The 17,012-nt window shown below is 43.4% G+C and overlaps 1 protein-coding gene across 1 annotated transcript in view; it reads right to left on the reverse strand.

Annotated features, from left to right (window-relative positions):
* Slc36a1 (solute carrier family 36 member 1) overlaps positions 1-17,012 on the reverse strand; it is a 42,401-nt gene that overhangs the window by 24,323 nt on the left and 1,066 nt on the right. Inside the window, exons 2-5 of the mRNA XM_076856418.2 lie at positions 8,557-8,701; positions 3,030-3,120; positions 2,185-2,273; positions 1,656-1,751 (exon numbers count right to left, since the gene is read on the reverse strand). Coding sequence (XP_076712533.1) covers positions 1,656-1,751; positions 2,185-2,273; positions 3,030-3,120; positions 8,557-8,696 — 416 coding nt within the window. The 5' untranslated portion in view covers positions 8,697-8,701. The remainder of the gene's footprint in view (positions 1-1,655; positions 1,752-2,184; positions 2,274-3,029; positions 3,121-8,556; positions 8,702-17,012) is intronic.

The following is a 17,012-nucleotide window of genomic DNA, read 5'->3' on the forward strand; positions in this document are numbered from 1 at the left end:
ATGTCAGTAAGCTGACCTGCTGTGGGTCAGTGTGCAAAACCACAGCCTGTCGGCTCTTAAACTACTGAAGTTCCCATTCTGTTCTACCACACAGGCACCATGACCCCTGCTTAGCTCCTCTTTGTACCCACCCCCAGCCTACTTCACATGGTGAGCCCTTGACAGAGAAGGCCAGGAAGTGGACCCCTTTACAGTGTCTCCCTATAATTTGGACCCAAGAGCCGACCTAATTTCATATAAACAAGCAGAAATAAATGGACCCAAACAGATTGCTGGTTGAAGCACCGTTGTCCAACGGTGGTCACCATCTAAAGGGCTATCAAAAAGGAAACTGATGGTGTTATTGACTATTCTTAAATGGGACACTGCTTTGCAGCTAGAATGTGTTAAAATCTATATGTGCTGACACTGAAAAAGTGAAAAATATCTAGGTGATTTAAGGGGGAGAAATCAAGTTTCCAAACAGTATATACTGTTTGGTCCATTTGTACAAAAAAAAAGTTTTAAAAATGTTTGTTTATACCCAGAAAAATCTAAAAGGATACCCAATGCACCTCTGACCTGGGTTTATTTCTGCTTTTCACTTTATGTCTTCCTGCCTTGTTTTAAAAATGCTTTTCCTATGAGCACACATTTTATTAGAAGAAAGGAGGGTGTGAGGAATGAGGGAGGGAAGATGGGAGAAAGGGAGGGAAGGAGGAAGGCAGGAAGAACTGATAACCAGCCAAGCACCCATGCACGGTGTGCTCACTTAACAACCGGCTTCTGCCAGGCAACAGAAAATGATTTTGCCAAAAGAACCACACAGTCTGTATCACAGGCTGTGAATCAAAGTTCCCTCTATGACCCCCCAAAGGAACTTTTCTAGAGAACATAGGTTTAATGTGGTTCAAGTAGGAAAAACAAATAAACAACAACAACAACAACAAAATAAGATTCAGTTCTTGATGGTATCAATAATTCCCATAGATCCAGGAAAGAAAAAGTAGAATATTACCCTGCAGGCACCTGAACAGTCACCCAAGGGGAGATTTCCAGAGACTCCCCACCTCCTCACAAACCTGTCTCCCACCTTGTTCCTTCTCTCACTAATTGTGGGTGTCTCTCTTCTGGCCCAGCCAGGCAAGGGAACCTTCCACCTGAGCACCAGGCTGTCTCTCACCTCATTATGTTCTCTTCCTCTCAGTTTACACCATTACTGGTCTCTTGTCTTGCTCTTGGGCTCTTTCTCCCTGCACAGACCACAAGCCCCTGGAGGGTGGAGACCATATAATTTACCCCAGGGAATCTCCCCTCCCAATCAAGAACTGTTTTGTGCCACTGAGAGTTCTTCAAATGTATTCACTGAAAAGTGAGTGGATGGAGTATCATCACCAGATGGACATCAGGACATTCCACACTGTCAAAGCCAGAATGGCCTCCAGAGATCTTTCAGGCCAGGCCTCACGTATCACAGATGAGGAAGTGGAGGCCTGAAGAAGTGAGGGAGGGCTCCTGCTGTCCCAGGACACAGAGCACACCAACTGCAGAGCCAACCCAAGCAACACTTTCCACTCCTGACGCTTTCCCCACACGGTACTTCCCTATCTGAAGGCCTCCACACTGGGGCGGGGGGGGGGGGGTGCACAGCTGAAAGGGAACAGGAAACCAGTTACCTTCCCCAGTGAGCGTGGTTCCGGAGCCAGGAGCTGGGGCTGGATTCTAGACCATACATCACAGTGTCCCCATAGTCCACAAAGGGTTTGTTCAGCCTGGGAGAGGGGAGAGGCAAAGGAAGGGCAGAGGTTATTCAATGACAGTGATGGCACAACTGGAGCCACTGAGACCTGAGCCTGCTCCCCACCAACCACCCGAAAGGCACCACTACGAGTCCTGCGTTTAACGCTTCTAACGATCAGAAATGTGAAGTCTCGGGGACAGTTACTTTAGATTAATTCACAGCCACTGGCAGGACCATTTCAATGCATTACAAAGCAGATATCGTTAGGATATGGCCTCTGTCCATAGGTAAACCTAACAGATGACAGAGCAGAAAAATAATTACAAAAATAACCAGGAAAGGTGATCCTGCTGGGATAATAACCTTCACACTTGGCCAGTGTGAAGATGCGAGTGTTGTCTGCACAAGGGCCTACTTTCAGGATACAAGAACCAAAACTGATTTATGGCTCAGAGGGCTCTCACCTGCGGCAGAAGTGATGAGCACATTTCACCAGGATACCCATGCAGTGGACGGCCACAATGCCTATCACCAGCAGGCTGAGGGGACCCATCTGGGGACAGGTGTTGCAGGCAAAAGAAGAGAGAAAAGCAGTGAGAATTAGGATTTGCCAATGATGAAAACCACAGCTACGGCACCTGCCAGGCATAGAACTTCTGGCCCACATGTAAGAAATGTGATCATGGAGACCAGCTCTGGGAGATGGGCAAACCTTAGTACGTCTCCCAGAGAGCTAACCTCCTGGACAAGAATGACTCAAGATAAGCCTGTTCCAAGACTGTTGCAAACCAGCAGAACAAAGGTTCCTGTGACTCTGTGGGAAGAAGAGCTGGGCAAAGGGATGTGAGGGAGGGGAAGCTATCATTAGCACAACGCCACCTCCAAACAGACAGCACTTAGCTGAACATCTCTGAAACCAGGATGGCTTTGGGTGGACAGTCTAAAGGAGGTGAATCATAAAAAGAAGATGTACGATTCTCTGCAAAAGCCACTTAGTGGATGGTGTAGGCTGGGGGACTGTACAGAAAATGGACAGATATCTGTCACTAGCTCATTAGTGCATATTATTGATAGAAACAATCTGAATCATTTTTAAGTACATCTTCTCCACCACAAAGCAAGCCTGGATTAATTCACTGATAACAGTCTAAGAGCCAAGAACAGAGCCTGGCACACAGAAGGCCCTCAATAGATGAATGAATGTCTGAATACTGATTTTTCTCAGCTGAATTTAAAACAACAACAACAACAACAAAACCTATTTCCTAAGTTTGTTACAACACTTCCTTGCACGGGAGCAGACCCTTACCAAGAGGCCTGCATTTTTCACTGCCAAAGGCAGCCCCAGGAGTCCTGTGCCAATGTTGCCTTTTAACAGGTGGATCAAGGTCTGGAACCATCTGAAGAGGGAAGAAGGTAGACAAGGGAATGTTAACCGTGACGACAGCTGATGCAGAACAGATACTGAGCACTGCACTACCTGCCTGCACGCGTGATCTCTGACTTCCACAACAATTCTGAAGTTTTATTTTATGGATGAGGAAGCAACTTGCTCAAGGTCATGGACCTAGTAAAGATCGAGCCGGAATTTCAGCCCAGGCACTCTGACCTCCGAGTACATCTCTTACAGTTGCTATAAGCCCCCTGATCCTGGCCCTTCAGAACCTCTTCTCTCTCAGGCCAGAGGGATGATGGGCTCTCTCTAGGCATGGGTATGGGGTCTTGTCCTAACCACTGAACTGACCACTGTGAGGACTCCCAATAGGGCAACAGAGCATGACAAAACATAATGATGACAGACAGACTCGGGTACAAAAGAATAGAGGAAATAAAAATTGAAACCCAAACCTTGTAACAGAAAGCTTTGTGAGACATGAACAGAGTTAAAGTTATATATACCATAGCAGGCTGGAAATCCCCAGTGTACTTTGTATAAAAAAGTTAAAAAAGAAAAAAAGATCAATTGCCATAGTGTCCTAGGATTGGAGGAGCCCTCTTCTGAGAGCCACCTAGCACTTTTCTGCCTTAATGGCAGATTTCCCCTCCCGTGTGTACAGACTGTGTCTCCCTCTCCAGACTGTGACTGAAAAGCCTCCTGTATTTCCTCACTCATTTTTCACTCAACAAATACCATCTACCATGTATAAAACACTGTATTAACTCAAGTGGTGGAAATAGGTGTCAATCCGATATGGATCTTAGGCTCCATAAATTAGTAATGTCTCAAAGGAAACAGGGGACACATTCGTAACCACGGGAGGTGGAAAGATTCTTAAGGAAAGGCCAGAGAGAGAATCCACAGAGAAGGCAGGCAAGGCTTAGTGGGGTGGAATGCCCTGAACCAAACCCGGCAGACAGGCAGGAGGTGTTCGTGGGTCACTGCAGAAGAAGATGCTATGGGTGAAGGGCCTGGAAACAAGACCCTAGAGAGAAATGTGGACCATGCACATGGAACAGTTCATCTTAGGAGTCGCTCGGGTCCAGGTGTGGGCAGGAGTGGGCATGGAGTTCCCCCTTTTTCTACAGGGAACGGGGGACCCATCAGGGACAGACAGAAGAGCTGTCTGGTCTTGGTATTTTAATCCTTTGCTACCTTTAGGAAATAGGATAGAAAACAGTTCAAATGAAGTATATTTCTTTGCTCTAAATCACTAGGATTTGACCCCTGGAACCGCTGGGAAATTCTTCTGCACAAATAACTAAATCACTCAAAACTGACGCCTAACATGCAATGTTTCAAATCTTCAATTCTGAAAGCAAATAGCACTTGTTACTCATAAAGGCTATTTATAAGACCCAAATACACCCTTTGGAAAGCAATTCTACTTTAACTTTTCTCCTTTGCCATCCGGGAAGAAACGTCTTGATTTTCCAACTCTCCTTAATATTTTTGGGAAGAATCAAGGAAACTGCCTGAGAAGAGGTGAAGTGCTCTCCTGGCCTCACTGAAGCAGCAACCTAAGGGCCTCAAGGGTCCAGCTGCATTGTCAGCAGCCAGTCACCAGGAGATAATGGGCCTATTAAATTTCTTTCTTGGCAATGTTTAATCCACTAAAGTGCAAAGGTAAATCTTGTACCAAACCTATCTGCCTACCACAGGCCTCCCCAAAATGCCTTTGAGCTGGGAGACCAAGGCCCTCTGGCCCCAGCTCTGCTGTCACCTCCACCTGGCAATTCGCTTCCTTTCCCTGGGCTGCTGTTTGAGGAAACTGAACCAGGAAAGATGGTCTCAATGGTTCCCTCAGCTGGGATTTCAGGCCAGTGGTCAAAACTGCTTCATTCAATAGGTGACCCCAAGCAGAGATTACCTAGTGCCATAGGAATAGCACAAGATCATCACCAGGGGCGGCAGGTCTTAGCTACAGGGTGGATTATGTGGGAGAAGGAAGAAGGCTAGCAAATCTCTTGATAAATCTCCATTTATGCCCCATCGGTAGTTCTTAACACTTTCTGGTCTCAGGACTTCTTTATTCTCTTCTATATTAAGGACCTTAAATAGCTTTTGCATTATATCTGTTAAGACATATCATATGGGGGCTAGGGTTGTGGCTCAGTGGTAGAGCGCTTGCCTAGCATGTGTGAGGCACTGGGTTCAATTCTCAGCACCACATAAAAATAAACAAATAAATAAATAAAGGTCCATCAATAACTAATAAATATTTTTAAAAATACATATTAAAGTTGAAACAAAAATGTTAAAAATTTTAATTAAAATAAGTTCATCAAATGAGAATAATACATTTTTAAATGAAAAATTAGCTCCAAATGAAAAAGAAGAAAAATGTGTGAAGAATAATATTTTTTTTCTTTTAAAAAATTTCATTAATGTCACTTAACTGAAGATAGCTGGATTTACCTATTTCTACATTCAATCTATTATGATACATTATTTTGGTTGATGTATATAAAGAAGATTTGTTCTGTCTAGATATGTAGTAGGAAAAGAGTATTTTCATAGGCCCTTTAATTAATCTTTCTTTTCACCCTACTCCAAAATGAAACACCTGATAGTTTCTAAGACATTAACTTCAATGTAGAATGTGAACTTTTCATGATCTTTTGCATTCAAATCTATTGATCTTGCTCTTGATGGATCTTATACCCATGTACAATTTGCTAACATCATATTTTCAGCTATTTGGAAGTTACTGGTTTCCTGAGTTATGCAGATCTTCCAAACATTAGCACATTTCTTTATATAACATTGAGAAATCACATTAATAGATTTAACATGACCATTGACTAATATCACTGCTGATCTCATTAGGGGAGATTACAGGTAAATTGTCAAGTTCATAGTGTTGGACACAAGGGTTTGTTTCCCTAATTTTGCTTGAAAGCTCAAATTTTATTGTAAGCAAAAAATATTGTTGATTGTTTTGGGGGAGTTGATGAATTCATTTCTTTCATTGTCAAGAAAATGCCAAATACTCAAATCCAAATAACCTATAGTTAGTTGTTCTTTCTAATAAAAATGATGTTCTATGGTGGGGAGACGGGGAGAACAGATAGTTCAGTTGACAACTCCAACCCTTACTCAAAGGCTTTGCCCTAAGGCAAGTGTCATACTTAGAATGAAGAAGTAGTCCCCCTGTGAGCTTTCCATTTTGTCATATAGAGATCCGTGCTGAAGGGTTATAATTTAATGAAATTGGTGATTTGATTGTTTCATCAATGACATTCTTAAGTAAGTTAAACTACAATAACAATTAGTAAGGATTGGAGCCACTGTGTCAACCTGTGCTGAAGCACCTGTGGTTTCACCCACCATTGACTAATGGTAATCTCCCCTGATGAGATCAGCGGTGATATTAGTCAATGGTCATGTTAAATCATGTTCAAAAGGTCAACACAGTGAAGAAGAGGCAAACTGCACCTCAGGCTTAATTTGAAGAGGGTTCTGTCCCTTTAGACTTCTTGAAATGGTCTTGAAAATCCCAAAAGGTCTGCAGACCACAACTGTCAAATGGCTGCTCCAGACATCTAGAAAAAAGCCAGTTTGAGTGAGCTGGGTTCTCAGTCTGCTAGACTAGGGAAGAAGCAGAGAGGTGTGATCAATAGCTGTTAACACTGCTCAATAGGGCAACAAGAAGAAAAATGTGCCCAAGAATGTCAATTGAGGCTTCTGTCAAAAAGTCAACAGCTTGAAAATATCAAATGATAGGAACAGTCTCACCAAACACTTCATCATGAAAATGTCTGGGGTTTTCACTTACACCTACCAATTAGGGAGTTTTAATGAGCTATTAACTTGTAGAAGAGTCAGGTGTGTGCATGAATGTACCTGTAGGCTAAGAAGTACATCCATGTACTTTGTTCCTTAGCAAATCAGATAACAAGGTAGGGCAAGGCACAAACAGAAGTGGAATCTAGCTCAAAAACTTGTCCCTAACACTTCCTAAGTACTGGACATTCGGTTGCGTTAACAAGATTCCCCAAATCAACCTAGAAAATATATCTGCCATGTTTCCTACATAAATGTTTGTGTGGATCCTATGCCCCAGACTGGAGATAAATCAATCTTTCAAGTCCCAGGGGTACACCTTTCCCTGGACCGACTGCAATGGGACAGTGAAACCTGCCATTACCTACAGATGGGCCTTCCTGATCACCTACCTCGTATCACAATATCAGGGCAGGATGGGAACTGCAGAATAAAGTATATCCTGGAAAATGTCTGGATACAAGCCCAAGGAAGGTATCTTCTGATTTTTTCAATTTCCAAAAAACAAGGGAAAGTAATTTTGCTTTCACTACTAATTATAACCCAATGTGAAATAAAAGAGAGATTCAGCATCTCTAGCAGGCATGCATCAACCTCTGTGTATCTAAGACATATGAGCTCCAATTCTAAGGTTGCTGGCTGGTTAGTTTTGAGTTTCAGAGCCTTCTCTATAAAAGTGAAAAACAAGACCCTACAGGGCAAGTACTGCATAGACAAGTTGAAGCTTGAGAACAAGGAGGAGCAAAAACTGGGAGGGAAGGTACAGAAGAGAAGCTTGGAAGAGGTATTTCACAATAGCGAGCGTGACCCACTGGCTGCATGTGGAGTTCCTTCTGCCGGGCAACACCAGTGGGGGACAAGGTTAAAGGAAAAGAGGAAGGGTGGTCCTTGCTGCTGCCGCCTGTGCTTTAAGCAATCTTTCAATCAGCTAAAACCACAAGCACATGAGAATGTACACAAGCATGTTGGCTGAGAAATAAGCTACCGAACCGAGCACAAATCCTTGTGAGCAGAAACCAGCCAGTGGTGGTGAGGGGCAGGTCACGTGGACAGACCATATCCCCTAGATCCTGGCCAGTTCACAAGAGAATATGCCCTGCCCAGGACAGGGTGCAGGCAGAGGGAGCCACCCTAGTGAGGGGCTCCAAGACATGCTTCCACAGTCCCCTTGGGCAGTCATGGGGGACATCATGACCAACTGCAGGACACAGAGGATCCCGCACAGTCTCACTCAACCCACAGGGGAACAACAGAAAGCTGACAGCTCAGCCTGAAGATAAATGGAAGGTGCAGAGCATGAGGTGCAGGGACCCTGAGAAAGGTCACAGGTCCACTGAGGCTGGGGGTAGCTGGGAAACCTTCAGGAGCCTAAAAGTCTCCTCTGAATTTTCCAACTGAGGTGGTGGTGCCACCCAGCCAGTTTAGCTTCAGAGTGACTTCCTCCATGTTTTCTTACATCTAGGGAAACTAAGGCCCAAAGACGGCCAAACTCAGCCCAGATGAGCCCTGAGTTTCAGTGGGGAATTGGCTAAAAGGGCGAGAAGAAATGACTCCCAAGGAGACTTAGGAATATGACTCCCACCCAGGAGGGAAGAGGGTAACAGGGACTTACGTTGTGCTGCTGCTTTCCCCAAAACGCTGGTAGGAGCCAGGGGAGAAGTTGCTCAGGCCTTCTGATGGGCTCTCCTCAGGGCTCACGTCCGTGGAGCTGTAGTCGTGGTAGTCTTCGTTCCGAAGCCTCTGGGTGGACATGGTAGCTGCAGGGACAGGGTCAGCATTAGGACCTCCAGCAGTTGGGGACGAAAGCTGCAGGTCTGGGGCAGGCTCTGGGGCAGAAGTAGTCATGGTCACAGCTGCTCACAGGGCCAGCTGCACTATAGATCAAGTACAAGGAGAGTGCCCAGTACCAAGGAAAATGCAAAGGTACAAAGTGCATGGGGCCAGGCTGAGGTCACTCGGCTACCGCTGTGCACCTCCCCAGCAGGTGCTGTGCTCGTGAACTTCTAAATTCATCCCGGTGCACTTGCACCCAGCAGAGGTGAGGCAATGCTTGGGAGGAGTGGGAGATGACGACGCTGGCAAGCCCCTCCGGGAAGCCTGCCCTGTTCCTTTGCTCTGGATTAACTGCTCCTTCCTCTGAGGACTTCAAACATGCTTAGATTTATGCGTCTTTCCCAAGAGCAAGCCCTCAGAGGACGGGCATATGAAGAGCTCTCATTGTATCCTCTTTTTCCTTCTCCTGCATTAGAGAATCCTGGTGCATTCAAGAAATCCCCTCAGGATCATCCAGTTCTGCTCAAACTCCCCAACAGGTCAAGAGCCACCAAAGTTCATCTCCTTCTTTCCATCATGACCTCAGGCCTATTCTGTACACTGGAGGCTACTCAGTAAGTCTCATCCCTTCAGTGTGAGGACTGAGCAATGGCAGCTGAAGGCAGCTCAGAGGAAGACCAAGAGTGTGAGGGAGCAGGAGACCTTGATCTTGGTTTCAACATCTCCCCTCTGCAATCCTTTACTGGGGCTCAGAAGATAATACCCCAAAGCCTGGTGCTTTTGCGTCTGAGCACCTGAAGGCAGACTGGAAGTCCCCAGTCAGAAAGTCTCTGACTTACTCCTACCTTCCTGTATCCCACCCTGCCTGCTCCCCTGAAGCAAGGCACAGAAGCAGAATTCCCCTTCCCCAAGGGGAGTCCTAAATTCCTGAACCCTTCTCCTGCAAAGTGATGACAAAATCCAGAAAGGCCACTCTGTCCCTTCTCCCTTGAAGATTTTCAATCCAGAGGATCCATCCGCGGATGGAAGGAATTCTACGCAGAGAGGTCAAGAAGAATCTGAGCAGACTGGCCTTGCTGGGTTTCCCCTCATCCGTTTCCATGACCTCCACCCCTTGTGGGTAATCCCATTTCTCCACAGTTGTCTGTGCTCATCAAACTTAAGCATCAAAATGGGCGGATTCCCCTAGGTCCTCGAGCCTTCCTTTCTGAAGACTTGTGTGTTACATAAAACTTGGATTAAATAAATGTTATGATTTTCTTGTTAAACTGTCTTATTACAGGAGTGTTGGCCATGACTTTTATGATGGGGAGGGAAAGTATCACACCTTCTCCACTCCTACACCTTCTTCATTTTCGAATTGCTCATGTTTAAAAGACTGTGAAGAAGAAATATTTCCTGTGTGTGCTGATGAAGGACAGTGAGGGTGGACTCTGCTGGGGGCAGGGAGGACTCTCCACAACGCGATTCCAGAAAGGAGAAGAGCAAGAGCTTCTCTGTGATTCACAACAGGGAGGCCATCTGGGAGTTGAGGAAGTCCCCAGAATCCTAGCAACTGTCACTAAAAAAAAGTCTAGACAGGTCAGCCCAAACCATCATCTGACAGAAAAGAATCAGCACCTTGAAGATGAGGGGGGCTACAGCTAGGAAATAGCAAAGCAGAAAACATCTCCTGATACCCTGCCTGAATCTGGAAATGTCTACTGAATACGGTGCCCACTGCTGTGAGGGAGTATACAAAGAAAAAGAGCCAACTTCCTGCCCTTCAAGAATCTGCAAGTGGTGCACACCTATAATCCCAATGGTTCCAGAGGCTGAGGCAGGAGTATTGCGAGTTCAAAGCCAGCCTCAGCAAAAGTGAAGCGCTAAGCAACTCAGTGAGACCCTGTCTCTAAATCAAATACAAAATAGGGCTGGGGATGTGGCTCAGTGGTCGAGTGCCCCTGAGTTCAATCCCCAGTACCAAATAAATAAATAAAAGAATCTGCAATCAAATATGGAAAAAAGGTACACTATCATGAAAATTACAAGTAAAAATCCTTTACCAGTTGGCAGACTACATACCATGGCTACATACCATGCTGAGCCTGACATGTTATCTCAGAAACCTGGTTACGAGGCAGAATCTCCAGTGGCTATCACAACACTCTATCCCTCTCAACAGGACTCTTGAAAACTGGCCCTGAGCATAAGAGTGATCTAGGGGAGATCTCATTTTCTCCCACAAACCCTAATGTGGAAAAGACCCCATGTAATCTTACCAGGAAAATGCTTAACAGAAAACTGGAAAGGGGCTGTTGTAGTACATTTTCTACTGCTATAACGAAAATATCTGAGTCTGGGTAATTTATAGATAAAAGAGTTTGCAGTTCTTAAAGTCCAAGAGCATCTGCTGAGCTTCAGGTGAGGACCTCTGGTTGCTTTATGCATGGTGAAAAATGAACCACCAGTGTGTGCATGAGGTAGAGAGGTCACAAGAGAAAGACCAAGGAGAGGTGCCAAGCTTACTTCTTAACAACCCATCATCACAGTAACTAACCCACTCCTGTGAAAACTACATTACTCCTTCCATGAAGGTGAAGCCCCATGACCTAAGTACCTTTTAAAGACACCATCTCTCAACCATTCCCCAACATGAGTTTTGGTGGGGAAAACCATACTTAAGTCACAGCAGGGCCTGTTAATCTCAGGGAAGACCCTGTCCAGTTCCATTGTCAGAGTCTCAACTAAGGAAGGGGATGAATCTATAAAGAATCTTTAACACAAGTAATTGAAAACCTCTGGTTATGCAGGCAAAAGCTAGTAAGTTAGCTCATATGTCAAGAGACCTGGGTTCTAAGCCTGCCTCTCTTCACCTGTTTGCTCTGCAATTTTTAACAATTTTCTTTCTCTAGAATCTTAGTTTCCAAATGCAAAAGCAGGGTGGAAATGTAAGCTGAAATATCTCTTAGCTCCTCCCCATTTCTAATATTCCAGATACCAATGATTGCATTTATGAAAACAACAGCTAATTTCTAGTCTCTTCCAACACACCAAAAGCATCTGAGGAACAGAACCTTTCAAGTAAATCCTGTACAATACTGAGGGCAAAGGGACAGACCTCAGGGAGTGCTAAATTCCCCAATCCCTTCTAACCAACCAAGAAACCACTCTGTTGCATACTTACTTAGTACAGATGCTTGAATTATTTCAAACATTGTAAAGAGTCTTCTTTATGTCTTATACAAAAACAGAAGCTAGCTGGGCATGATGGTGCATGCCTATAATTCCAGCAGCTTGGGAGGCTAAGGCAGGAGGATGACGGGTTCTAAGCTAGCCTCAGAAAACTTAGCAAGGCCCTAAGCAAAACAAGACCCTGTCTAAAAAAAAAAAATTAAAAAGGGTTGGGATAAGGCTCAATAGTTAAGTGCCCCTGAGTTCAATCACTGGTACCAAAAAAGGAAAACAAAACAAAACTCTGAAGCTACCTATATCAGAATGTTGCTTAGAAAGCTCAAGAAGAAGCTGAAACCTAAAGAACTAAAGTCCAATAAACAATTGCAGGATGTGGGAAATGTGGCTTAGTTTCTTCATACACACTGAGAAAAGAAAAAATGCTATTTATAGACTTTGGTTAATGATAAGCTCAAAAGAGGTCAAATAATATAATAACAGATGTCAAATAAGCAAATACAATTCTAGGTTACATTAGGAAGGGAGAGAACCAAGTAGATGAACCAGTTAGCTTTGCATGCACCACATCCTGATGCAGGCTACAGACTATGAAGGGGATAATGACAAACTATGGTTCATCCAAGGGTCAGGGCCTAGGTCAAGAGGGGGCTGGAAACCAACTGGTAAAGGAAAAGTTAGAAGCACCAAGAAGATTCAGCCTGGCAAGTTAGTCTTTAAAGACTGTTAAACAGATTTGATATTTTTTTTTTTTTTGGTACCAGGTATTGAACCCAGAGGTGCTCATGCTCAATGGTTGTTTAACTGAGCCACATCCCTGGCCCTTTTTATTTTATTTTATTTTTATTATTTTGAGACAGGGTCTTGCTAAGTTGTTCAGGGCCTCACTAAGTTGCTGAAGCTGGCTTTGAACTTATGATCTTCCTGTCTCAGCCTCCCAAGCTGCTGGGATTATAGGCCTATGCTACCATGCCTGGCTTGATTCTTTTTTTTTTTTTTTTTTTTAAGGAGAGAGGGAGAGAGGGAGAGGGAGAGGGAGAGGGAGAGGGGGGGAGAGAGAGAGAGAGAGAGAGAGAGAGAGAGAGAGAGAGAGAGAGAGAGAGAGAGAGAGAATTTTAATATTTATTTTTTAGTTATCGGCGGACACAACATCTTTGTTTTGTATGTGGTGCTGAGGATCGAACCCGGGCCACACGCATGCCAGGCGAGCGCGCTACCGCTTGAGCCACATCCTCAGCCCCTTGATTGATTCTTTGAAGCCTCAAAGATCAGAGCTAGATTCAACAGGTGGAAAATTAAGGATGGCAGATCTTTGGCTAGACGTAAGGAAAAACCTTCTGTTAAAGATAGTGGTCCAAATGAACAGCTGGAGGGAAAGCAATTTCCCATTTCTGGAATAAGTAGAGAAGACATTTCTCAGAGCTGTTACATAGGAGCCAAGCATCAGAGAGAGTGGTGGTATCCGCTCCTTCTGGCAACCAAGGCCTCCTCCTCCTCCCCTCTTTGCTGTGCCCACTGAGCACCATCTCCATGGTCACCCTGCCTCTGGGCTCCCCTTGATGATGGCTGGTATACAAATCTATTGCAGTAATTGCCAGTTTCTGCCCTCTGGAAGACTTTAATAGGACCTTGTTACCTGTCCAAATGAGGCTTATAATATGTGAAAGTTGAAGAAGAGCCTGTCTTTCAGGTTCTTGAGTAAAATGAACAGTGTATATATTATGTGTGGTCCATCAACACGAAATCAAAATCTCCATAAGATATCTAGACCCCAAGAAGAAAACTTTTCAGAAAATCACATTCAACCCAAATTGCATTGAAATAGCAACTATTTGTATAACCTTAATAGATTTCCTTCTTTTTCCCTATACTTTTTAAATTGATTCGGTAAATTAGACTTACCCTTTAGTCTACAAAATATGCTGTCTTTAATGTCATACCACACATAAATATGAGAAGTTGGAATCACTTTGTACAATGGATGAAGTAAGGAGAATGTGTTTGCAAATAGATTTTTTGTTAAAAAAAAAAAAAAGCACCGAATTTCTAGAAGAGGGTGATTTTTAAGAAGAATTTTGTAGTGATATTTTTTTTCCTTATTTTGGTACCAGGAATTGAACCCAGTCACACTAAACCACTGAGCACATCTTTAAGCCTTTTTGAAAATATTTTACTTAGAGACAGAGTCTCTCTGAGTTGCCTCAATAAGGAAGTTGCTGAGGGCCTCACTAAGATGCTGAAGCTGGCTTTGAACTTGTGATCCTCCTGACTTGGCCTCCCAAGCTGCTGGGATTATAGGCATATAGCACCATACCCAGCTTGTAGTGATTTTTAATGTAAAAACAAAAGTCTCTTTTTTTTTCTTTAATTCAAAAACTGTGTCAGGGTTCAGGAGACTATAACCTGACCAGCAAAGTGTCCTGTACTATCCAGTTTAGTAGGCACTAGTCACAAGTGGCTACCAAGCACTTGAAATATAGTTGGTCAAAATTGAAATGCACAGACAAGGGATTTTAAAAATTTGGTACAAAAATTATCATATATTTCATGAATTCATAATTTTATACTGATTATATGACATACTAATACGTTGGGATAGAAGGAGTTAAACATGTTAAAAAAAAAAGAAGGAAAAAAATGCAAAAGAAAAAAAAAGCCATAGATTTCTGGGCCACACCTGAATCCACCTGAGCATTTTATTTTTAACCAACTTTCCAGGTGATCCTGGTTACAGGAAGATTTAAATAAAGCACTAAGAAAAATTATGATCTTCTTATGATGGGTACACCTCACCTCCTACTAGAGTTCACACATTGATGATATCTGCAAACTAAAAAGTGCTTTCCATTATTTTGAATTGAGGACAAGTCTCACGCTAGGGCAGCCACAGGGCAGTTGCTGACCTCACAATGCACTGCTGAGCAGGCAAACATGCCTACTTTTTATCTATAATTACAAAGATCACTAAGTATTAGAACTATGTGTGACTTCAAAAAAGACTCTAGTCCAGCTTTCCAGTTAAGAGGTGAGAAAACCAAGGCTCAGAGAGGTTATTCCACTGAGGCCCCAGCTGGCCAAAAATATGGGATTAAAATCCAGCAAACCAGAGTCCCAGGCCAATGTTCTTTCCATCATAGCACACATTATCTACCCTTTCTAAAATCTCCAGAACAAAACTGCCCCTGGAAGCTGGGGCAGGGTTAAGTCTGCCAGAGCCATTCTACATGTTTAAAAAAAGTACTGTTTGGAGTCTGAGAGACTCCAAGCCAAATTACTCAAATCATCTATTGCCCTGACTCCCTCATATGAAAGATATTGCTAATATCATCTACATCATGAATTTGTTATGAAGATACATAGATGTTAGGTAAGTTATCTGGCACATAAGAGACCCTTATAATGATGGCATTTGTGATTATTAATATAGAGACATTAGATAAATATAGAGTCATATATTGAGAGTCATAATATAGAGTCATGGATGTGAAATAAGAAAATTCACTATAGAAACTCTCTGGTATTTTCTTCATTTAATGCCCTAGAGAGCTGAGCCAGGTCCCTCTCTTGGTAATAGAGAACCAAGTGTCATGTGGACCTTAGATTTCTGACTTCAAAGAAATGGGAAACACAGAGAAGTCTTTGATGCACTGGCCCTGGGTGTCCAGGCTTCCAAGAGAGATGTATTGGGGCTAGAAGAGGGGACAGCATTAAACACAGCCTTGTGTGGTATCTATTCTGGCAAACTCTGAATGCCCCATCTACTGACATCCACACCTATTGAACAGTGGATCACTTTTGTGTGTGTGTGCTTAAGCCAGCAAGCTCTGGCCAAAGGAGGGAGGTGCAGGACCACTCCAGGCCTGTGTTGAGGTAAATGGACTCAATGGTTCTCCTCTGTGAGAAAAAGAAGAGCTGCTCCAGATATTAGTGGTATTAATCAGTAATAACCTTCTGGAATGGGTTATTAGCACCAACCCAGCAAAAGCAAAAACAGAAGACCATTCATTCAGCAAGATTGGGGGAAAGAAGAAATGTATAGTAACCAGCAATAATTCCTTAGCTTCTGACCCTTAAGGAGATGTGAAGCATTTAAAGAATTGGAACCTTCATTGGAGTTGGTTTTGAGAAAACTTCAAAGTACATTCAGGTCAATCCTCCACCCAACACAGTAATTTCATATACAACAAACCCCTGGGTAATTGCCAGTGGGAATTACCTTCAATGACAAGGAACTCCATACTCTGTGTTCCAATGAAGGAACTAATTCTTTGAAAGTTTTCATGCTTACCCCAAAACTACTTCTTTGGGCACTTCCATCAACTGGTCCTAACTGTAGATTCTGGAATATCACAAAACAAATCGAATGCCTCTTCCTTACACAACCTTGGGAACAGACACAGTCAGCTCAGAGTATCTGAAGCTGCCATGGAGATGAGGCTACCTGGCTTAAAGAGAAAATAAGGACTCAAGAGCAGCCAATTATAAAGAACAAAAAAGGGGAGTGGGGAGGGCAGCAACTGACTACTGTCACCAGAGCAGTCTCTGCTGCCTACAGCCTCCACCCCTAGACAAACAACCTCAAACCCCCAATGCAGGAAGGAGCCTCTTGTTGACCTCCAGAAAACCCATAAAGAAAACTGTTCTTGTACATACAAGTTAATTACTGTAAATAAGGCTCTAGACAAGAGTAAAGAGAGGGCTCTGATCAGGAGCAAGACAGTTAAAATCATTTTTCAGCCATCATCATTTAGTCTAGACAATACAGAGACAGGAAAATAGACAAGAAATTCATGGTAAAGTAGAAATAGGTACAGGAAACTGTTGCCTGGACAACTGGATTAAGTCTTGTTGAAAGGTGATGCTTGAAGCATAGAGGGAGGAAAAAATATCTCTGAGTAAAAAACAAACAAACCTAGATGCAAGAATGTTAGAGCAGAAGAGATCCTTAGGGATTAAACCCGATCATCACACAGACTGAGAAACCTAAACCCGGGAGAGATGATTGTCACCTAAGGTGGCAGAGTTTAAGTAGCAGAGCTAAAACAAAATTTCCTGATTCTGCTATCTCAGTTCTTTTCAGTTACATGATTCTGCTATCATATTTCAACAAGCCCCAAATAACAG

This window comes from Callospermophilus lateralis, chromosome 5 (genome assembly GCF_048772815.1).
Source record: "Callospermophilus lateralis isolate mCalLat2 chromosome 5, mCalLat2.hap1, whole genome shotgun sequence".
Lineage (NCBI taxonomy): Eukaryota > Metazoa > Chordata > Mammalia > Rodentia > Sciuridae > Callospermophilus > Callospermophilus lateralis.